General features: G+C 44.2%; 1 protein-coding gene across 1 annotated transcript in view; it reads right to left on the bottom strand.

Annotated features, from left to right (window-relative positions):
- The window catches only part of iqgap1 (IQ motif containing GTPase activating protein 1), a 74,287-nt gene that overhangs the window by 5,677 nt on the left and 44,346 nt on the right, over positions 1-24,264 (bottom strand). Inside the window, exons 14-31 of the mRNA XM_065012171.1 lie at positions 19,976-20,100; positions 19,130-19,293; positions 12,473-12,563; positions 10,870-11,037; positions 10,263-10,405; positions 9,329-9,499; positions 7,430-7,513; positions 7,073-7,144; positions 5,986-6,055; positions 5,454-5,818; positions 5,086-5,249; positions 4,390-4,614; positions 4,045-4,185; positions 3,480-3,564; positions 2,510-2,742; positions 1,901-2,033; positions 1,478-1,580; positions 778-913 (exon numbers count right to left, since the gene is read on the bottom strand). Coding sequence (XP_064868243.1) covers positions 778-913; positions 1,478-1,580; positions 1,901-2,033; positions 2,510-2,742; positions 3,480-3,564; positions 4,045-4,185; positions 4,390-4,614; positions 5,086-5,249; positions 5,454-5,818; positions 5,986-6,055; positions 7,073-7,144; positions 7,430-7,513; positions 9,329-9,499; positions 10,263-10,405; positions 10,870-11,037; positions 12,473-12,563; positions 19,130-19,293; positions 19,976-20,100 — 2,673 coding nt within the window. The remainder of the gene's footprint in view (positions 1-777; positions 914-1,477; positions 1,581-1,900; positions 2,034-2,509; positions 2,743-3,479; positions 3,565-4,044; positions 4,186-4,389; positions 4,615-5,085; positions 5,250-5,453; positions 5,819-5,985; positions 6,056-7,072; positions 7,145-7,429; positions 7,514-9,328; positions 9,500-10,262; positions 10,406-10,869; positions 11,038-12,472; positions 12,564-19,129; positions 19,294-19,975; positions 20,101-24,264) is intronic.

Here is a 24,264-nt window from a genome sequence, read left to right as displayed (position 1 = left end):
ACTATGCTATTGTTCTTGGGCGTGAGCAGAGCGAAAGCCACTATGCTATTGTTCTTGGGTGTGAGCAGAGCGAAAGCCACTATGCTATTGTTCTTGGGTGTGAGCAGAGCGAAAGCCACTATGCTATTGTTCTTGGGTGTGAGCAGAGCGAAAGCCACTATGCTATTGTTCTTGGGTGTGAGCAGAGCGAAAGCCACTATGCTATTGTTCTTGGGTGTGAGCAGAGCGAAAGCCACTATACTATTGTTCTTGGGTGTTGAGCTGTGAGTCGAAATCTGGAAATTACAACCAGAGCGAAAAACCATTCTGATCAGCGTGAGTCTCCCGTGGAGCCGGCGCTCACACACAGGTTTCCTTTCAATTCATTGGAGCGGCTCACGCTCTGCAAAGGTTTTGCCTCTATAGTGTAGCAGGCCAGAAAGAGGGAAGATAAGGTTACGCATCTAGTGTAGCAGGCCAGAAAGAGGGAAGATAAGGTTCAGCCGGGAACGCACAAACTGAGGAGTCCGGGAACTCAATTTGGCCTCCTTTTGAACTAACACCTTAGATCTAATTGCTTAAAAATCTGTCTTCTCCATCTCCTCCCCTTCATCTGCACTGATTGGAAATGAAACTTGGCAGGTGAAAACAATATGGTGGCAGCTCATATGGCTTCCTCCTGGTCAGTTCTTTCAGATAAGAGCAGTCGAGAAGGCGAAGCGAGGACCGATTTAGACAATCGAGAAAGAGCCCTAAGAAAGTGTGTATTTTTTTATTGTATACAAATATTACTCTTACTTAAGCAGTAGAGTCCTGGCGTCCATCTCGGCATTGGCCTCTCCGGGAACATCAAACTTGTTGGCGAGGGTGAGGGACACCTCTGTCTTCCCCATCGTCTCCCTGTTGGGGTCCCCTGGGGGGAGGGGGTTCTCACCTGGAGGGAGAACAGGGGACAGTTAGAGGAGAGGAAGTTGTGTCATTCACATCCACTATAGTGGTGGGCACCTCTCCCAGGTCTTCCATGAAGTTGTGGGGAGGATGGAAGGAAGCTCTAAGAGGGGAGAGCGATGACCGGTGAGACATTTAGAAGACTATGGTTTCTTCACTGATGGAGTAGGACAGAGCAGATACACCACGGACACATAGGAAACATTTATTAGGCCTGCATCTTGCCCCTCTACATTTTACATGTATGAATATAGCATACTTTTGTCTACGGTACCGACCGATGAGGGACTCTGGCATATCTACGGTACCGACCGATGAGGGACTCTGGCATATCTACGGTACCGACCGATGAGGGACTCTGGCATATCTACGGTACCGACCGATGAGGGACTCTGGCATATCTACGGTACCGACCGATGAGGGACTCTGGCATATCTACGGTACCGACCGATGAGGGACTCTGGCATATCTACGGTACCGACCGATGAGGGACTATGGCATATCTACGGTACCGACCGATGAGGGACTATGGCATATCTACGGTACTGACCGATGAGGGACTCTATGGTGGGCACCTCTCCCAGGTCTTCCAGCAGCTCGTGGATGGGGTCGTTGTGCTCCGAGGCGATGGCATCCTGGTGGTCCAACAGCAGCTGGGGTGGGGGGTGGGGACGAGCAGGAACATTACAATGTGAAAATCTTTATTGTTCACACAATGTGGACATTTGCCTTTGGCTTCATATGGGAGCAAACACAAACACATTATCCCTCTGTGGTACTGGCTATGAGAAAATACACTAGTACTTAGTCACAAATTGTACAAAATGACTCCATGTATAATTTGGGTTTTTCACAACAGAGAAAAAGTAAACTCACTGAGATAAGTGTGTAAGCAAGTACTCATTTTTATTTATGAGGGCAGAAATAAGCATGTCTTCCTGTGTGTGTGTGTGTGTGTGTGTGTGAGACTGACCGTGTGTGTGTTGATGACCTCCCCTATAGAGATGTAGATGACAGGTTTCTGAAGCGTGACCAGGTCAGAGTACTGATCCACGTTGAACTTGTCCTCCAATGACGGGACGTCACACGCCGCCAAGAAGAAACGCCTGGGGAGGGACAGAGATACAAGGAGGGTAAGAAGCTACGCACATGCCCCTCCCACCTCAGGACGCACTCTTACCAGCCATTATTTCCATGTTTAAGTTAGATGTAAAGTCACTTGTCACAATCTTTGGTTGACGATTTATTTTAAAAAAGAGAAGCAACACATATTCTAACTCTTGCTTGTACAAAGCACAATTTCATGTTGTTATGATCCTGTAAATGTCTTCTGACCCTTCAAACACACGCCAGGCCCCTTCAAACACACGCCAGGCCCCTTCAAACACACGCCAGGCCCCTTCAAACACACGCCAGGCCCCTTCAAAGGATCAACAATGTTTTTTGATCTGCATCCATTTCAATGTCGATGCTTAGATGGGGATTAAACGCACCAAGATAATATTTAAGAGATAAAAGTGATAAATGTTTTCCATAGCATGCCCTAATGAACACGACCCATAAAGACCGTCCTCCACTGCACCTGAACTTCTGGTAGGAGCTACTGAGGTACTCGTTGATGGGGTTGAGGTGGGCGTTGTCCCCCAAGAACATCTTATTGGACGCGGCGTGCTGCAGCATCTTGGCGATGGAGCCCAGGTTCCGCCGTTGGTCTGTGGTCAGCTGACCTCCGGCCGACAGGTCGATGATGTCGAAGGCGTCGGGCGCCACGATGGCCGGATTCATGTAGCGGTAGTACAGCAGGTTACCCACGATCTGAACAGACACACCCCCGTTAGATAGAGCACTGTACCTCCTGTAGGCAACACCAAGCCTGTCAAGGGACACCAGTGGACAGGGTTTTACTGGTTGTATAAAACTGTTGCTGTGTCCCAGTAATCTTGGACTCCTTTATAGCCAATACATTATAGCCACTAATCTTGGACTTGAAAAGTTAAGTAATGTTCAGAGATTCAAACTTAGTAGTCAGGGAGAAAATGAGACGAGGGAAGTTTGCAGCGAAGAGGAAGGAAGGTTTTTAACAGAATTGGTATGCAGCCTGGGTGTTTGTAGAGAAGGAGGGGGGACTGTCTCACCTTGTCTCAGCAGGAGTACAGAAAGACATGTTCCAACAGAGGAGAGAAGACAAGGGAAGAGAGCATAGCTGTAGAAAGGGGAGGAAGAGAGAAGGAGAACAAGGGAAAGAGGAGAGATGGAGTTAAGGAGAGGGAAGAGAAAGAAGGAAACCACATTCAGTAGAAGAGTGATACCAAGTCAAGCTCACCAGGATAACAGTGCAAGTAGCAAAGTAGAGCAGAGCCCCGTAGAGCAGAGCAGAGCCCCGTAGAGCAGAGCAGAGCCCCGTAGAGCAGAGCAGAGCCCCGTAGAGCAGAGCAGAGCCCCGTAGAGCAGAGCAGAGCCCCGTAGAGCAGAGCAGAGCCCCGTAGAGCAGAGCCCAGTTCTAGCAGTACAGTGTAACAGTTGACTATGGTATAAGAATGATATATTGACACCTTTAGAAGCTCGTCCTCTGTAGCGTCGGGGAACTTCTCATGGAGTGTGTCCTTCAGCACCTTGGAGGTGAAACGCATCCCATACCTGACACACACAAAGACCCATTTCTTTACTTTTCTAGTGTATTTAGAACTGGTTTATTCCCTATAAGTGACCCTCTCTCATAGAAGTGATAGGCATCATAACCCCCACAGTTGCTGGTTCATGTTCTGTAGAGCAGGGATGAAAAACAGGGAGTCACACAGGCTACATCTAATGTCTGCTGCTTCTCCTTTTCAACATTTAAAACTATCAATTAATGTCATAGATTCCAGGTCTAAATCACCTGTTGATAAAAAGGCAAGGTTGAGAACTAGTAGATGTGGCCCTCGAGGGCAGTAGTAGTTTGGACCGACCCCTATTAAATGAGAGCAGCATGGAAATATAAATGACTAGAATGGACATTCTCATTCAAGATGACGGGTGGACAGGCAGACATATTGAGTGTTCCAATCAAATTGCTGTGGTCTGAAGGGCTCTGTCCCTTCTCGTAATTCTATTGAGAACAGAGCTAGAGACACTTACGGGATTTTGTCCACAGAGACAATGATGGCGGACAGGAACTTGTCTGTGACCGTCCTCATGTTCTTGATGGACGCTTCCAGGCGAGTGCGCACCTCCTCGTGACTCATAGCCTGCTCTGGTGTTACCTCATAGGGTAGTTTACTGTTGGAGGAGAGAAGGGGCAAGAGGTGGTACAGAAAGGGGGGGAGGGAAAGAGCGAGAGAAAGGTACACAGTCATACAATTTCACTCAGAAATTGTACCGACAGCTCTAATACTTTCCATCTTTGAACAGTTGACGCCAAACTCCAACTCCTCTCTGACAGTCTCCTCTGAACTCCATTACCCAGACTCCTCCTCCTCTCACCTGGCCTCTCCAGTTTGTGTCTCCATCTGGTTGACCCAGCTCTTGTAGATGTCCACCGGGTCAGTCTTGATGTTCAGCGTCTTGTCGTCCATGATTTCCTTGACGACAGGTGCCAGGATCTGACGCAGTGCATTCTGGCCTCGGGCGCCACGGTTGAAACTCACCACCATCTTGATGACCGTGGGGTTGCCCGTGACGATCTCCTGGATCTGATCCACTTTGGATCTGAGAACACAAGGTTAGGAACATGGTGAGACACTGCTAGACTGTATAAGTGTTTCTGTGTGACTCAGTTGGTAGAGCATAGCGCTTCGTCGCCAAGGCTCATGTGTTCGATTCCCGCTAGGGCTAACCATATGAAATATGCACGACTGTAAGTGGCATATGCTAAGTTATAAACTGGGTGGTTCGATCCCTGAATGCTGATTGGCTGACAGCCGTGGTATATCAGACCGTATACCACGGGTATGACAACACTTTTTACTGCTGTAATTACATTGGTAACCAGTTTATAATAGCAATACGGTACCATGGGGGTTTGTGGTATATGGCCAATATACCATGGCTAAGGGCTGTATCCAGGCACTCCACGTTGCGTCATGCATAAGAACAACCCTTATCCATGGTATATTGGCCATATACCACACCTCCAGGCCTTATTGATGAATCCTATTGTTTCAAGTATTAGCTCCTTACTTGATCTCCTCCTGCAGGGCAGTCTTGAAGAGTTTGAGCAGCAGGTACTCCTCTCTCTGGTTGGAGGCGTAGTTATACAGGGTGAAGATCACAGAGTCCATGAACTTAGTGGACTTATTCTGGGGCATCTGGAAGATCAGCTTGGCCAGGTAGGTGGGGTTGGTCTGCAGGGAGGACAGAAAGGAAACACGTTAACTATGGTTAGATTGGATGTTTTCCTGTTCCGTTTCTAGTCTCTCGCTTACTGTCACCTACAGTATTTTATGTTTCTCAACTGTTTGCGAGTGTGATTCCCTTCGCAGTACAGCTTTGCTAACTGTTTGAGGAGATCGATACATATATGCGTTGACACACAGCATCTTCAGTACCTGCAGCAGGTAGAAAAGATACTGATAGGCCTCCAGCTTGAGCCTCTTCTCCTTGCTCAGAGCCTTCAGGCCTCCTCTCTGTTTGTTCATCATCATCAGGTTGGACAGCTCGCCCTTGTTCTTCTTGGTCAGCTTGTTGCTGTGGGACACCACCTCCTGCAGGGTGATCTTGTTCTTGACCAGCAGGCCGATCTTGATGTCCATCAGGTTCAGGTCATTCTCCAGCTGCTGGTTGGAGCGGATGTTGGTGACCACCTCCTCCCGGAGCCTCATCAAGTCCAGCTCTTCCTGAAAGTCCTGGTCGCTGTGGTCCAGGAGGTGGACGAACTTGCGCACCACCGCCATGGGAGGATCGTCAGCGTTGACTGTGTGAGAGAGACAGTGAGAGACAGTGAGAGAGAGGGATTCAGTCAGGATGGAGTCGTATATGGCAGAAAGAACAGCTGGGAGACGAGACTCAGTACGGAGAGAAGATGGTGAAAAGAGACAGCCAGTGGTGGGTGAGGGTTCTCATCATCATCATCATACTCACTGAGTGTCTTGTAGTCGTCTCTGGCTTTGTTGGCTCTGATGAACGCCTGGATCTTCACCACATCATTGATCTGCCACAGCAGAGCAAACCGCAGTCACTTCACTGATCAAGAACATGACTGTGTCCCAAATGGCACCCCATTCCCTTAATAGAGCTCTGGTCAAAAGTAGTGCACTATATAGGGAACAGGGTGCCATTTGGGAAGCAGCACTTTTATAAAGAGAAAGATTACGTTGGTAATCTGTAGTTAGTCAGGGTACAGAGTTAAGTGAGCCATCTAGCCTAGTAGTCTCATTAAGCTGAAATAACATTTAAATGTGGGACGAGTGTGTCCCACATGGCACCCAATTTCCTATATAGTCCACTACTATGACCAGGGCCCATAGGGCTTTGGTCAAAAGTAGTGCACTATTTGAAAGAAGTGCACTATTTAGGGAATAGGGTGCCATTGGGACGCAGAGAGAGTAAATGTCAGTGGAAGTGTCAGGCGAGGATATAAAGAGTTAGATGTGACGTCATACAGTGAATACAGAAGACTAGAGAACAGACAGCCCTGGGCACACCATATAACTACAACTCACCTCAAGCAATCACATTTATGTAGCGCTTTTCACAAAATTGACACCATGCGTCGCTGTTACCTGGGCTAGAGTCAAGTAGTAGCATAGTAACAAGGCAACATTCCCTGAGAGCAGGAAACCTTTACAGGAACCAGACTCTACAAGCTACTGGACCTTCTAGCTACTTGTCTTTCGTCAAAGATTCACTCATTTTCTAGAAATACCTTTTTTTTGTTTTATAGTAATTCACCCTCAAACTCAACTCTGGACCTGGAAGCCAGTTCCACTGCATTTTTTCATTGTTCCCCTTTAATCAGGGACTGATTTAGACCTGGGACACCAGGAATTAATTATCAGGTAGAACAGAAAATCAGCAGGCTCCAGATCTCGTAAGGTAACAGTTGAATACCCCTAATATATCAAATGGTTAACATTGTTCAATCTGGGATTCAAACTACCCGCTACTAATACATTTAAATGACTTGTGTATCTTGTAAAATAAGGGTTAACTAAATACATCAACTCACATGGTCCTTGAAGTGCTTCAGGCGGTCTCTGTACTTCTTGCGAGCTTGGTGCATCCTCACCATCGACTGGATCTAAAACAATAACTCAACTAAGTCAATACTAAAAAAAGATTTGAAATTCACCAAAAACCTCAGACTTAAAGGAAAAGCAGCAACACAGACTCATGTTCATTAAGGCCCAAAAGAAAAGAATGGACTGAAACGGAGGGACAACCTGGCCTTGTCCAATAAGTATATGTTTATTTTGCAAAACGTTTAGAACGTTGCATGCCCCAATGAACAGGACCCACCAATCAAGGTCATGTATTGTTGTTTTATTATAAAGATGACTACACGTACAGTAGGTGGAGACCTTACCTTTACAGCATCCTCACTGTGGTCATTCAGGTACTCTTTCCTCTTTATGTAGACCTTCCTCTGCTTGTAGCCTCTAAAATGAGCCTGTAAGATACAGACAAATACACAGGACCAGTGTTAAGCACAAGAGCATTTGTAGGGCCAAATTCACAGACAGTCTGAGTCCTAGACTAAAAATCATGCTCAATGGAGAATCACCATTGAAAGTGCTCTTAGACCAGTCTGAGAAACTGTCCCTTAAAGTTAAACATGGCAATAAAGTGGTACAATGTTTTCTTTAAAATGTCAGCAGTTCCCACTTGGCCCAAAGCCTTCAGTGTTTGCAGAACTGGGTAGATACTGTTGAAGGCTTAGGGCTAAGGGAATGATGAGACTGGCTGTGTAGCACTGGGGTTGTGTATGTTCTATCACATCCAGACATGATTTTATTTAACTAGGCAAGTCAGTTGAGAACTAATTCTTATTTACAATGACGCTCTAGGAACAGTGGGTTAACTGCCTTGTTCAGAGGCAGAACTACAGATTTGAACCTCGTCAGCTTGTCGCAGCAGAATCAGAATTAGTTAGGGAACATTGATAAATAAGATGTTTTATCAACTTTCAGAAATATGCTTATGTGGGAAAGTTACTTGGCCCCCAGAGAGGGGAGAGGTCAGGCTTGTCTTCATATGTGAACAGATCTTTTAAACCATGTGAGGGATGATTGAGGGGGAACAATTATCTCTTGGCTCCACAATGTCTGTGTGCCAGTCACTCCCTACTTTTCCCATTTGGGGGGGGAGGAGTATGACAGTGTCTGGAACCACTGTATGTCCCCTCTGATGTCCCAACTAGTCTTTCATGGTATATGACCTAGAGGCTCACTCCTCTCCGTGAGTTGTCCTGAAGGGATTGTATTTGAGATGGGAGAATCTAGAATTGACAATTGATATGCCATTGGATGAGGTAATGTTTTGGTAATATCAAGAACGAGAAGTAGAACCTTGTCTAAGAGAGCAAACTGAACGATAATTTATAGCTAATGCTGTCTGGCTATGGGATACTCCTCTCTCAAGTAAAAGTCTTCCTTTATGCAGTTTTCCTAAGACCTGTGGTTCGTCATTGTGAGTTGAGAGGGGTGGATCTTTGCTATAAAAGATCTGTTGCCATTATGTTGACACTCAGAATTAATTTATTGTTACTGAATTGATCTGAGAGTCAAAGGGCTATGGTGAAGCTCATATTACTAAAAGATTAAGTTTAAAGTATAACTCTGACTTGTGTGTGGTTTGTAAACTCTCCTTTCACTTAGTAATACAGGAAATTACCACGACAAGCTCGGGGATTCCATCCAGCAACTTTTCGGTTACTAGTCCAAGCTCAACCTGCCGCCCCTGGAGTCCCATAGGCATATACAATTAGGAGTCCCATAGGCATATACAATTAGGAGTCCCATAGGCATATATAATTAGGAGTCCCATAGGCATATACAATTAGGAGTCCCATAGGCATATACAATTAGGAGTCCCATAGGCATATATAATTAGGAGTCCCATAGGCCGGCACACAATTGGCCCAGCGTCGGCCGGGTTTAGGCCATCATTGTAAATAAGAATTTGTTCTCAACTCACTTGCATAGTTAAATAAAGGTCACATTTAAAATATATACATTTTCAAAGTGTGTACTGTGAAATGTGTAATGACTATGGGTGAATCTCAATTGTATTTCCTTGATTGCTCGCGCCCCCTCTCCTCGCCTCCTTCTCAAAGCACATTGGAGGAGAAGATCTGAGGGGAGGAATCTCAAGTCTTCTGCTCCAATGGACTTTGAGAAGGAGATGAGGAGAAAGGATGTGAGGAATCAAGGAAATACTGAGATTCACTCCATGTCCAAAGGAAGGGAATAGTTTGACCTCTGACCTGTATGGTGGTAATGGCTGGGTCCTGAGATTTCAGGAAGTCTTTTCTCTCCTTCAGGCCTTTCCTCACCAGGTAGCCGCGGCATCCGGCCTGCAGCTTGGCAATCAGGCTCTCATTGGCCAGCCACAACTGCTCCCGGTTGTAGGTGGTGGTCACCCCGGAAACCACAGCCTGATTGACAACACAGAGAGCCAGTCACACACAGACCCACTTACATAATGACATACTATCAACACAGCTTTAGGGGTGGCAGTGGAAGGTGTGTGTGTTTTTAGCAAAAGAGATGGGAGTTAAGTGAGAATGATAAAGGAGCATCTCAAATGGCAAATTCACCTAATCGTACAAATAACCAAGAAAGTAGTCTGTATGGACCATGACAGTATTCAGACTTGGGATCCACGCACTTAACTATTTTTTTGGCAAGTCTACTATTGATATTATTGAATGATTTATATTAAGGTCTGAGTTGCACATAATGATCTCAACTATACATTCGCCTGCATGAGCATAAACAATGTAAGACTGGAGGTTGTCCACTTAGCTACGGTGGAGTTTAGCATTAGAATTGAGACACAAAGCTACATCACTACAACACCACAGTACTGCGGTCTGTTCAGCTGGGTGCAGCGTTATAGATCGTCCACATAGAAATGCATTTTGTAGAACAGAGGAGTCTCATGTAAGAGGGAATCATGCACGTTCTATTCATTACAATTCTATCTGCAAGGTTCTGAATGTTTCACCTCAATGAATACAGCCAGAGAGGAAGAGGCAAAGCTCTGTATGGTGTAGGGTGAAACTGCCCCTAGACACGGCCAGGCTTACATTTTCCCCACTAATGGTTGACGTTATGATTTGGGCAGGAGGAACTGATCCTAGCTCTGTACACAGGGGAAACTTCACCCCAGGGCTTCCAGTATCCATCTTAGCCTACCTGGATGTCCTCCTTGTTGAGCTGGGTGTTGTTCTGGAGGAAGTGTGCAGGTTCAGTCCAGGAGCCCTCTCCTGTGTTCAGGTTGTAGTAGTAGTTGTGTCCTCCCTTCACCCAGTGCTTCATCCAGTCACTGCCGTTGTCACCTGGAGCATGAACACACAGCGTTATGGACATATTTCTCACCAAGTTATTTACAGACTGTACATGTTGATATATCTGGCTCCATCCATCTGTCAGTCAAGGAACCATGTAGACCTTGTCTGTTGTACTAAAGCAAGTGATCCTTTATATCTGCAGTTCCTGGGTAAGAAACATCTTTTGACTATGAACATTAACTCTGGCTGATGCCATTTAGTCACATCTACTAATGGAACCTACATGTTCCTGCACTAACTCCATTGTAGAAGAAACTAATTGCAGGTAATGAACACAAAACAATAAAAGTAATGAAAGAAAACTGGCCACAGTGTGTGACTGTGGCCCAATGGCACCCAATGCCCTATATAGGGCATATACAGTATATCCCCCTCCATAGGGGTCTGGTCAATAGTGCACTATGTAGGGAAAAGGGTGCCATTTGGGATGCAGCCATGACCATCCTCCTCACCATCCTGGGTCTTGTCCTGTTTGATCTTGGCCAGGTCGTCCTGGTAGTTCTGGACACACTCAGGGGTGACTCCGTAGAGGCCGGCCCCAGGGGAGCGCAGCGCAGCCAGGGTCTTAGGCGCCTCGCCACTGTCCACCGCTCTGTTGATGGCCTGGATGGCCTGGGAGACTGACGAGGAAACAGGGAGACGAGTCATTTATTTATCAAGGTTTTTTACTTGGTTTTTCATCATGCTCTACTTGCCTGACACGCTGGAAAAATGGAATAGTCCCAAATGTGCTAAGCTTGCCCTTCTGACACGCTGGAAAAATGGAATAGTCCCAAATGTGCTAAGCTTGCCCTTCTGACACGCTGGAAAAATGGAATAGTCCCAAATGTGCTAAGCTTGCCCTTCTGACACGCTGGAAAAATGGAATAGTCCCAAATGTGCTAAGCTTGCCCTTCTGACACGCTGGAAAAATGGAATAGTCCCAAATGTGCTAAGCTTGCCCTTCTGACACGCTGGAAAAATGGAATAGTCCCAAATGTGCTAAGCTTGCCCTTCTGACACGCTGGAAAAATGGAATAGTCCCAAATGTGCTAAGCTTGCCCTTCTGACACGCTGGAAAAATGGAATAGTCCCAAATGTGCTAAGCTTGCCCTTCTGACACGCTGGAAAAATGGAATAGTCCCAAATGTGCTAAGCTTGCCCTTCTGACACGCTGGAAAAATGGAATAGTCCCAAATGTGCTAAGCTTGCCCTTCTGACACGCTGGAAAAATGGAATAGTCCCAAATGTGCTAAGCTTGCCCTTCTGACACGCTGGAAAAATGGAATAGTCCCAAATGTGCTAAGCTTGCCCTTCTGACACGCTGGAAAAATGGAGTAGTCCCAAATGTGCTAAGCTTGCCCTTCTGACACGCTGGAAAAATGGAATAGTCCCAAATGTGCTAAGCTTGCCCTTCTGACACGCTGGAAAAATGGAATAGTCCCAAATGTGCTAAGCTTGCCCTTCTGACACGCTGGAAAAATGGAATAGTCCCAAATGTGCTAAGCTTGCCCTTCTGACACGCTGGAAAAATGGAATAGTCCCAAAAGCTTGTGCTCCCAAAGCTTGCCCTTCTGACACGCTGGAAAAATGGAATAGTCCCAAATGTGCTAAGCTTGCCCTTCTGACACGCTGGAAAAATGGAAAGTCCCAAATGGAATTGCCCTTCTCCGCTGGAAAAATGGAATATGTGCTAAGCTTGCCCTTCTGACACGCTGGAAAAATGGAATAGTCCCAAATGTGCTAAGCTTGCCCTTCTGACACGCTGGAAAAATGGAATAGTCCCAAATGTGCTAAGCTTGCCCTTCTGACACGCTGGAAAAATGGAATAGTCCCAAATGTGCTAAGCTTGCCCTTCTGAAACGTTGGAAAAATGGAATAGTCCCAAATGTGCTAAGCTTGCCCTTCTGACACGCTGGAAAAATGGAATAGTCCCAAATGTGCTAAGCTTGCCCATATGACACTTCAGGCAGTCAATCAAATGTATTTGAAATAAAACAGATACTATATGTGAACCCAGGTCTGCTTGGAACCCTGAGGTGCTTGTGGGACAGATAGGGTGTGTACTATTCTTACACTGCAAGGCCTCCTGGGTATCCTTATTGGACATCAGTACGGCGTTCTGGATCTCATCCAACCAGAGCACAGCAGAGGGGTCCTCGGTCTCCTGGAAGAACACACAGTGAGGTGGTCAGTAACCCCAAAACAGCACACACACCCAGCACCGGGTCTGCAGCATATTTACTGCCATTCTACTGAATTACCACTGGAGGGCGATCTCCTCCTGCTGAATGAGAGGACTTGGGTCTAAATGGCATCCAACCACACTGGCATGAGACCACAGGAAAGGGAACTCTATAGACTAGTACAGGGTGTCATGCCCACACAATTTACAACAGAATTCCATATGAAAATCCAGGACATTGGTCATTCCACTTATTTCAACAGAAATCCAATTCAATCTCAGGAGATGGAGAACAGAAGTCAATAATGGCTGATGTTATAAACCAAACATCTGATAGCACTAAACACCTGCTTAGTGTAAAGGCCTACAGCAGGCAGTGAGAATCTACATCTTTAGTCTGATATCTAAGTTGCAGAAGTATGAAATACCTCATATCAGTCCACATTCCTGCAACAGCATTCCCTCCCTGTGTACACGCTTGACCATCATGACAAGTCAATTGGATGAGCATATTAGCTAACTGAAACCTTGACATGACAGTTCGAAACACTTTGTCACGTCTCTGTTTTAAGTACGCAGTAGCACAGACAGCTAGCTAACTCTCTCTCTCTCTCTCTCTCTACTAGCTGGTTTCCTTTGGGAGCGGGGCTAGCTGCTAATAGGCCAACAGGACAGGCCCTCTTTGTGCCTCCCCCACCTACCTGCCCCTCCCCCACCTACCTGCATTGTTTCAGGGGAGGGGGGCTGGGGGAGACCGATACCAAAACTCTAGGTAGGTGTGGTTCCTTGTGCAAGCCAGGTAGGCAGGTAGTGGCTGCACTAGCAACATTCAGGGTGAAGTTGCCCCTAGATGCTGATACAGGGTCAGTTTTGTATTTCCCCCACAAATGGTTAAGGTTAGGATTGGGGTGGGGAAGCAGATCCTAGAGCTCTACCTAAGGGGAACACTGGCTCTCAATCCGTCAGTGGCAGGATAGCTTTATTGACAGTAATTAAGGGGTTAGTGCTAATTCATATTGGTTTGGAAATCAGCCTTGCAGCTGGGGGCAGGTAAGCGATACAGAAAGGGTGTGGTGCCAGAGAGGGGATGGGAGTAGAAGGACACATCTTATTAACTAGGACTCCTGACAAACACACAACTGCTGGGTTGTGTTCATTAGGCACCAAACAGAAGAAAACAGACTAAAACAGGGAGGGACTGAAATGCTCAATTTGTTACAATAGATTTTAAAATGTTTTTCACTGTGTGCCCTTATGAACCATGATCCGAATAGAGGAAGTGAAAGCCGATAGGGTGGTGTTCTTAGCCAGTGAACCCTCCCTTCATTGCCTCAGTAATGCAGTCTAGTCCCTACATGTCCTTATATAAAGTCTTCCTACAGAGAAGTCCTCTATTCCAGGATGTTGACTGGTATCATCAGTGGTCACAACACAGCCTGTGAACGTATACATAACATAAAAACATCACAACACAGCCTGTGAACATATACATAACATAAAACAGCCTGTGAACGTATACATAACATAACACAGCCTGTGAACATATACATAACATAACACAGCTTGTGAACGTATACATAACATAAAACAGCCTGTGAACGTATACATAACATAACACAGCCTGTGAACATATACATAACATAACACAGCTTGTGAACGTATACATAACATAACACAGCCTGTGAACGTATACATAACATACAAACAACACAGCTTGTGAACGTATACATAACATAACACAGCTTGTGAACGTATACATAACATAAAAACATCACAACACAGCCTGTGAACGTAAACATAACATAACACAGCTTGTGAACGTATACATAACATAACACAGCCTGTGAACGTATACATAACATACAAACACAGCTTGTGAACGTATACATAACATACAAACACCACAACACAGCCTGTGAACGTAAACATAACATACAAACATCACAACACAGCTTGTGAACGTAAACATAACATACAAACATCACAACACAGCTTGTGCACGTATACATAACATACAAACATCACAACACAGCTTGTGCACGTATACATAACATACAAACACCACAACACAGCCTGTGAACGTAAACATAACATACAACCACAACACAGCCTGTGAACGTATACATAACATACAAACATCACAACACAGCCTGTGAACGTATACATAACATAAAAACATCACAACACAGCCTGTGAACGTATACATAACATACAAACACCACAACACAGCCTGTGAACGTATACATAACATACAAACACCACAACACAGCCTGTGAACGTAAACATAACATACAAACATCACAACACAGCGAGTGCACATGCACCCCATGGACACACACACACACAGAGCCGTACATGCTTTAATGATGATGTGAGCGATGAAGCTGGACTCGTACAGAGACTTTTCCCCCCACCGTGTTTACTTTGGCCGTCAAGCTGAACCCTCAGACCACAAGACTGGCACAGAAATATATATCACCGGCTGTACATGGATGTCTGGCATCACATGAACAATCCCTGATGAAACATCAGCGTCTGAGAAAGAAATCTGGGCCGTGTTCAGAAGGCACGACGTGGAGTGAAACAGGGACACACTATCTGAACTTGTCCAATAAGAAACTCCTATTCTTTTTCTGATACAAACATTTTGCTGCGGCGTGCTCTAACAGGGGCCTAGTCACACACTAGAAACCTAGATGTGTATACAAAACTATATCTCAAACAAATTGCTCTATGGTCCACCAAAAGGCTAAAGAATTCATTAGTGAATCATTGCACAAAAGTATAGATCTACAGTAGGTCTAGGATCTGAAATCAGATTCTATGTATTAACTTGGGGCCTGTTCAGGAGGGCGTGATGTTACAGAAAAGAATAGAACAGATACAGCCAGATATGATCTGAAAGTTCCACCATAATGAATATACCCCTGTGTTCGTTCTCCTTCAACAGCTCCCATTCCTTCCCATCTGCTACTATCCCCATGTCCCATCAACCCCCTCCACCTGCAGCTGTGGAGCACATGAGCAGCATCAGGCCTTTGAAATCCAGCCGGAACCTCTTGTTTCTAACAACTTCCTGTGTCTGTGCCGCGTGTCTGACTGAGTCATCCAAATCTGAACGCAGCGTAGTAGAGTCCCTCCTAGAGCAGGACTTTCAGCCATGGATTTGATCCTTTGGAGACGATGAAGATATTTGTCCCCTACGTGTGTGTGGTGTGTGTACACACAGAGTTTACCAAACATTAGGAACATCTTCCTAATATTGAGTTGCACCCCCCTCCTTTTGCCCACAGAACAGCCTTAATTCACAAAGGCAGGGACTCAAGTGTTCCATGGGGATGCTGGCCCATGTTGACTCCAGTGCTTCTCACAGTTGTGTGAAGTTGCCTGGATGTCCATTAGGTGTCGGACCCTTGTTGATACACATAGGAAACTGTTGAGTGAAAACCCAGCAGTGTTGCAGTTCTTGACACAAACCGGTGCACCTAGCACCAACTACCATACCCCGTTCAAAAGGGACTTAAATATTTTGTCTTGTCCAATCACCCTCTGAATGGCACAGATAAACAATTCATGTCTGAATTGTCTCAAGGCTCAAAAATCCTTCTTTATCCCGGCTCCTCCCCTTCATCTACACGGATTGAAGTGGATTTAACAAGTGACATCAATAAGGGATCACAGCTTTCACCTGGATTCATCTGGTCAGTCTCATGGAAAGAGCAGGTGTCCGTAATGTTTTGTACACTCAGTGAATGGCTGTCGGTCTTGTCCAAAACAAACCCACCACAAAGGAGAATCCTCAGCTATCAGACCCATGGAGGGGCCACGAGAGCCCCAGAGGGCCCAGGTGAAACCAACTAAATGGGTCTACTGTGAAAAGTCCCCTTCTGATGTAGTGCTCAGCTTCGTGCCCTTTTAAGGAAGCAGACAGAGTAGTCCTGCCTTGTTATTTCCTATGCCTGTGAAAAAGATCACCAGGGAAATGGCTTGCTTTCTTTACCACTCCCCTCCTCCCTCGCTCTCCTTCCTTCCTTCTTTCCCTAAAAGCGTGATTTGGAAAAAGGTCTTGGCAAACAAACGTCACATTGCCACGACGGGAACGCTTGAGATGTGAACGGCCCATTGTTGACAATTAAAACATTCTCCCGCACACTGGCTGTGAGAGTACAAGGGCGGAGGCCAACTTCTAACAGGAAAAACTGTGAGAAATACACACACTGGACACTTTCTATTTAATGCTTCTGGCCTTAAGTTTTAGCAATGATGAGTCATTCTGGTTAAAAACTTGGACAAGCCAGCTTCTGTGGAAAGTGCAGCTCACTGAGCGAAACTAAAGCTTTGGCCCAATAATTATTTCAGAATTTCCTAATATGTGACTTCTCTGTGTGGTTCTCCATCTACAGTCTTCCCCACAGCAGTTCACATCGGCACTTTTGTCTGTGGTAAACCATGGCCCTTACCCTTTTGACCCCCACCTGCATCTTCTACAGTCTGGTTTCTGTTTCACCAGCAAACACAACCAAATGTGGGACCAGAGCGGTGACATCATATGGGACCATTACATAGATGTGCACATACCAGAACAATGACACTCATCACCCCACCCAGGCAAGATAACACAGTTAAGTTAGTCAGAGGCCGTGTGTGTGTGTGTGTGTGTGTGTGTGTGTGTGTGTGTCAGGTCTAATGAGTTTATGGCTTGTATCTACACTAATCTACTTCCCAGTAACAAGACTGACAGTCTCGGTCAGCCCATTTGGCTTTGAATTGGGCTGTACAGTTTGACTGCTGTACATAAACTATTTTAGTCAGTCCTTTTGTTGTTAAGTTGAAAGGAGAAAGAAAGAGGGAGCGAGATGAAAGAGAAGGAGGGAAAGAGAGAGTTCACTTGCTTTGGCAATATTAATGTTTCCCATGCCAATAAAGCCCTTGAATTCAATTCAAATGATAAAGAGAGAAAAGACAGAAGGAAGGAGAGTCAAAAAGAGAGAGAATGAAAATGAAAGAAAAGATGGGGGTGCGAGACAGACAGGAAGTGAGTGGGAGGGGTAAGCAGGACCAGCAGAAAGCATGATCACACCATGACATCACTGAGGGGGTTAGTGGGAGTCATGTGGGGATGATGGGGCTGAATCACATGGAGTCAGTCCACTGTCCCTCAGGACATCAGCCAAGAAAACACCACTCAAAAATAATATTTGTACACAGACTAACGATTATATTTACGCATGACTACAATTATATTCTGGTTGTTTAGCAGATGTGTATATTAAAAGAAAGTTAAATGTTTACTTATAGTACAGAGCCTGTAGTCCTTAAGGTAGCCTCATCCCACTTCTGACACTAATGTTGCCAATTGTTATACACCATACTTATTAAGCGTAGGTTGGAACAAAGGTTAGGCACTATATTTGAAGGTCTGTCTTAGAGACACACTCAACCTACTGAAAAAACCCCTGTGAACTAACTGTAGAGGAGCTATATTTGCATACAGTGCCTCGGGTGTTTGTATAATCCCGACGTAGTATTGTGCACTCCAACACACCCCTGCCGACCTCGGGACCTATCCATCACCAAGCAAACAAACGCTTTGACGAGAAACTGCTGCTCTACTCAACTGTAAACAAAAGTGTTAAATATCTACAGTACCATATTATCTGCTTCTACTTTGCATATTACATGTAAATAGTTGGGTCAAGTGTGTTTTTGCATCAAACTTTTTCAATTTTCTGTCATTTTAGGTCAAAAAAGCCTATCAAATGAAAACATCTGCAGGGCTAGCTCTATGCTAGTGTGATTCAAGGGCATCCAACACAGATGCTCAAACTCCCATCAGTCAGTACTGCTCTGAAACCAGACAAACTCCCATCAGTCAGTACTGCTCTGAAACCAGACAGACTCCCATCAGTCAGTAATGCTCTGAAACCAGACAGACTCCCATCAGTCAGTAATGCTCTGAAACCAGACAGACTCCCATCAGTCAGTAATGCTCTGAAACCAGACAGACTCCCATCAGTCAGTAATGCTCTGAAACCAGACAGACTCCCATCAGTCAGTAATGCTCTGAAACTAGACAGACCCCCATCAGTCAGTAATGCTCTGAAACCAGACAGACCCCCATCAGTCAGTAATGCTCTGAAACCAGACAGACCCCCATCAGTCAGTAATGCTCTGAAACCAGAGACTCCCATCAGTCAGTAATGCTCTGAAACCAGAGACAAGCACAGAAGGAGACTCCCATCAGTCAGTAATGCTCTGAAACTAGGAGGAGTCTGAAACCAGACAGACCCCCACAGTCAGTAATGCCTGAAACCCAGGTGACTGGTCCAGTTCATTACAATGAGGTGAGAAAGACACTGTCCCAGTAAAGCAGAAAGGAGAGGGTGTGTAATATGCGTTTGTGTGCTACGTAAAGTGTGTTTAAGGTGTGACATGAGTCAAGCAGCTCAGTGCCAAAACCCACCCAGTCAAGCAGCTCTGTGCCAAAACACACCCATTTTGTGTGTGTGTGTGTGTGTGTGTGTGTACACGCATCAATTGGTCCTTACATGTGCCTTCTCCCTGCGGGCCTCAAGCAGTTTGTCGTAGTAGTGCTGGGCGACAGAGGGGTCTACGTCTGTTAGCTTGGCTGCAGAGTGCAGGAGGGCTTCTAGGGTGTTCTGTGGGTCTCCCCCATCCAGCGCTTCGTTGATCTGACCGATGGCCACAATACCTACACACCACACACACAACAAAGGGTTGATTAAGATAACACATCTTTATTGTTAGCAAAGGACAAATCCTTTGAAGCATTTATGAGCACAAGGGCATATAATACATCACAAGTGACAAACATAAGGATTAGCCTGAGACAGATATGGGAAGGTAGAAGAGAAAATCTGGTATGTTAGACACTTTAAAACCCATGTTAGCATTGTCCATCTTAGTGGAAGAGATCTATTTTATGACACCACTGTTTCTATGAAATCACCGTTATGTTCTTTTTCAACTCAGAATTCAGACTGATGAGGAATGTCCATAGAGTTGCATAGAGGGTGCACTTGGCCCAAAGCCTGTTTAGCATGGGCATCACCGTTGAGTGCTTTCACGGCACTGCCAATGTCACACTAGAGGACATTATAAAGATAGAGAAGTACATGAGAGCTCATCTCCTTTGGGAATGTCTCAGACTTTCAAACATGTTGAGGAATACTGAGGTCAAGTGATCTTGAAAAGCCAAATAAATGAGGTGGAGTGACTCATTATCAGTGGTCTCCTCTTTTAGACCTATTTTATGGTTACAAGTCTTGGAAGTAGAGTTCTGCTGTGTGTGTGTGTGTGTGTGTGTGTGTGTGTGTACATGCATTCTGGCAAGTATGTGCATGTGTGTTCCTGCAAGTGTGTGGTCCACTCACGTTCGTGCTCCTCCTGTATGGTCAAGTTGACCTGGTCAACACAGGCCTGGATGTCGTTCCAGGTCAGATAGTCACTGCCTTCCTCCCTGGCCACTGCCTTCAGCCGCATCAATTCATCCATATACCTGAGACACCAACACCAGGGTTAATGAGTGCTGATCCTAAATGAATGGGAATTATTGTTACCATCTCATTTCTTCTAATTAACCTCATAGTTAGACTAACCAGTCAACTGAACAGACAATATCAAACCCCATAGTTACAGACTAACCAGTCAACTGAACAGACAACATTAAACCTCATAGTTACAGACTAACCAGTCAACTGAACAGACAATATCAAACCTCATAGTTAGACTAACCAGTCAACTGAACAGACAATATCAAACCTCATAGTTACAGACTAACCAGTCAACTGAACAGACAATATCAAACCTCATAGTTACAGACTAACCAGTCAACTGAACAGACAACATTAAACCTCATAGTTACAGACTAACCAGTCAACATCAAACCTCATAGTTAGACTAACCAGTCAACTGAACAGACAATATCAAACCTCATAGTTACAGACTAACCAGTCAACTGAACAGACAACATTAAACCTCATAGTTACAGACTAACCAGTCAACTGAACAGACAATATCAAACCTCATAGTTACAGACTAACCAGTCAACTGAACAGACAATATCAAACCTCATAGTTACAGACTAACCAGTCAACAACAAACCTCATAGTTACAGACTAACCAGTCAACTGAACAGACAATATCAAACCTCATAGTTACAGACTAACCAGTCAACTGAACAGACAATATCAAACCTCATAGTTACAGACTAACCAGTCAACTGAACAGACAATATCAAACCTCATAGTTACAGACTAACCAGTCAACTGAACAGACAACATTAAACCTCAACTGAACAGTTACAGACTAACCAGTCAACTGAACAGACAACATCAAACCTCATAGTTACAGACTAACCAGTCAACTGAACAGACAACATTAAACCTCATAGTTACAGACTAACCAGTCAACTGAACAGACAACATCAAACCTCATAGTTACAGACTAACCAGTCAACTGAACAGACAAACCTCATAGTTACAGACTAACCAGTCAACTGAACAGACAATATCAAACCTCATAGTTACAGACTAACCAGTCAACTGAACAGACAACATTAAACCTCATAGTTACAGACTAACCAGTCAACTGAACAGACAATATCAAACCTCATAGTTACAGACTAACCAGTCAACTGAACAGACAACATCAAACCTCATAGTTACAGACTAACCAGTCAACTGAACAGACAACATCAAACCTCATAGTTACAGACTAACCAGTCAACTGAACAGACAACATTAAACCTCAGTTACAGACTAACCAGTCAACTGAACAGACAATATCAAACCTCATAGTTACAGTCTAACCAGTCAACTGAACAGACAACATTAAACCTCATAGTTACAGACTAACCAGTCAACTGAACAGACAATATCAAGCCTCATAGTTACAGACTAACCAGTCAACTGAACAGACAACATTAAACCTCATAGTTACAGACTAACCAGTCAACTGAACAGACAATATCAAACCTCATAGTTACAGACTAACCAGTCAACTGAACAGACAATATCAAACCTCATAGTTACAGACTAACCAGTCAACAACAAACCTCATAGTTACAGACTAACCAGTCAACTGAACAGACAATATCAAACCTCATAGTTACAGACTAACCAGTCAACTGAACAGACAACATCAAACCTCATAGTTACAGACTAACCAGTCAACTGAACAGATCAAACCTCATAGTTACAGACTAACCAGTCAACTGAACAACAAACCTCATAGTTACAGACTAACCAGTCAACTGAACAGACAACATTAAACCTCAGTTACAGACTAACCAGTCAACTGAACAGACAACTCAAACCTCAGTTCAGTCAACTGAACAGACAATATCAAACCTCAGTTACAGACTAACCAGTCAACTGAACAGACAATATCAAACCTCATAGTTACAGACTAACCAGTCAACTGAACAGACAATATCAAACCTCAGTTACAGACTAACCAGTCAACTGAACAGACAATATCAAACCTCAGTTACAGACTAACCAGTCAACTGAACAGACAATATCAAACCTCATAGTTACAGACTAACCAGTCAACTGAACAGACAATATCAAACCTCATAGTTACAGACTAACCAGTCAACTGAACAGACAACATCAAACCTCATAGTTACAGACTAACCAGTCAACTGAACAGACAACATTAAACCTCATAGTTACAGACTAACCAGTCAACTGAACAGACAACAGATTAAACCTCATAGTTACAGACTAACCAGTCAACTGAACAGACAATATCAAACCTCATAGTTACAGACTAACCAGTCAACTGAACAGACAATATCAAACCTCATAGTTACAGACTAACCAGTCAACTGAACAGACAATATCAAACCTCAGTTACAGACTAACCAGTCAACTGAACAGACAACATCAAACCTCAGTTACAGACTAACCAGTCAACTGAACAGACAACATCAAACCTCATGTTACAGTTACAGACTGAACCAGTCAACTAACCAGTCAACTGAACAGACAACAAACCTCATAGTTACAGACTAACCAGTCAACTGAACAGACAACATTAAACCTCAGTTACAGACTAACCAGTCAACTGAACAGACAACATCAAACCTCAGTTACAGACTAACCAGTCAACTGAACAGACAACATTAAACCTCAGTTACAGACTAACCAGTCAACTGAACAGACAATATCAAACCTCATAGTTACAGACTAACCAGTCAACTGAACAGACAATATCAAACCTCAGTTACAGACTAACCAGTCAACTGAACAGACAATATCAAACCTCATAGTTACAGACTAACCAGTCAACTGAACAGACAAACCTCATAGTTACAGTCTAACCAGTCAACTGAACAGACAACATTAAACCTCAGTTACAGACTAACCAGTCAACTGAACAGACAATATCAAGCCTCATAGTTACAGACTAACCAGTCAACTGAACAGACAATATCAAACCTCAGTTACAGACTAACCAGTCAACAACAAACCTCATAGTTACAGACTAACCAGTCAACTGAACAGACAACATTAAACCTCATAGTTACAGACTAACCAGTCAACTGAACAGACAACATTAAACCTCAGTTACAGACTAACCAGTCAACTGAACAGACAATATCAAACCTCATAGTTACAGACTAACCAGTCAACTGAACAGACAATATCAAACCTCAGTTACAGACTAACCAGTCAACTGAACAGACAATATCAAACCTCAGTTACAGACTAACCAGTCAACTGAACAGACAATATCAAACCTCAGTTACAGACTAACCAGTCAACTGAACAGACAATATCAAACCTCAGTTACAGACTAACCAGTCAACTGAACAGACAATATCAAACCTCAGTTACAGACTAACCAGTCAACTGAACAGACAATATCAAACCTCATAGTTACAGTCTAACCAGTCAACTGAACAGACAACATTAAACCTCAGTTACAGACTAACCAGTCAACTGAACAGACAATATCAAACCTCATAGTTACAGTCTAACCAGTCAACTGAACAGACAATATCAAACCTCAGTTACAGACTAACCAGTCAACTGAACAGACAATATCAAGCCTCATAGTTACAGACTAACCAGTCAACTGAACAGACAATATCAAACCTCAGTTACAGACTAACCAGTCAACAACAAACCTCATAGTTACAGACTAACCAGTCAACTGAACAGACAACATTAAACCTCATAGTTACAGACTAACCAGTCAACTGAACAGACAACATTAAACCTCAGTTACAGACTAACCAGTCAACTGAACAGACAATATCAAACCTCAGTTACAGACTAACCAGTCAACTGAACAGACAACATTAAACCTCAGTTACAGACTAACCAGTCAACTGAACAGACAATATCAAACCTCATAGTTACAGTCTAACCAGTCAACTGAACAGATATCAAACCTCATAGTTACAGACTAACCAGTCAACTGAACAGACAACATTAAACCTCATAGTTACAGACTAACCAGTCAACTGAACAGACAATATCAAGCCTCATAGTTACAGACTAACCAGTCAACTGAACAGACAACATTAAACCTCATAGTTACAGACTAACCAGTCAACTGAACAGACAATATCAAACCTCATAGTTACAGACTAACCAGTCAACTGAACAGACAATATCAAACCTCATAGTTACAGACTAACCAGTCAACA

The sequence above is a fragment of the Oncorhynchus nerka genome, linkage group LG27 (assembly GCF_034236695.1).
Source record: "Oncorhynchus nerka isolate Pitt River linkage group LG27, Oner_Uvic_2.0, whole genome shotgun sequence".
Lineage (NCBI taxonomy): Eukaryota > Metazoa > Chordata > Actinopteri > Salmoniformes > Salmonidae > Oncorhynchus > Oncorhynchus nerka.
This window is presented reverse-complemented; position numbering and strand designations above follow the sequence as displayed.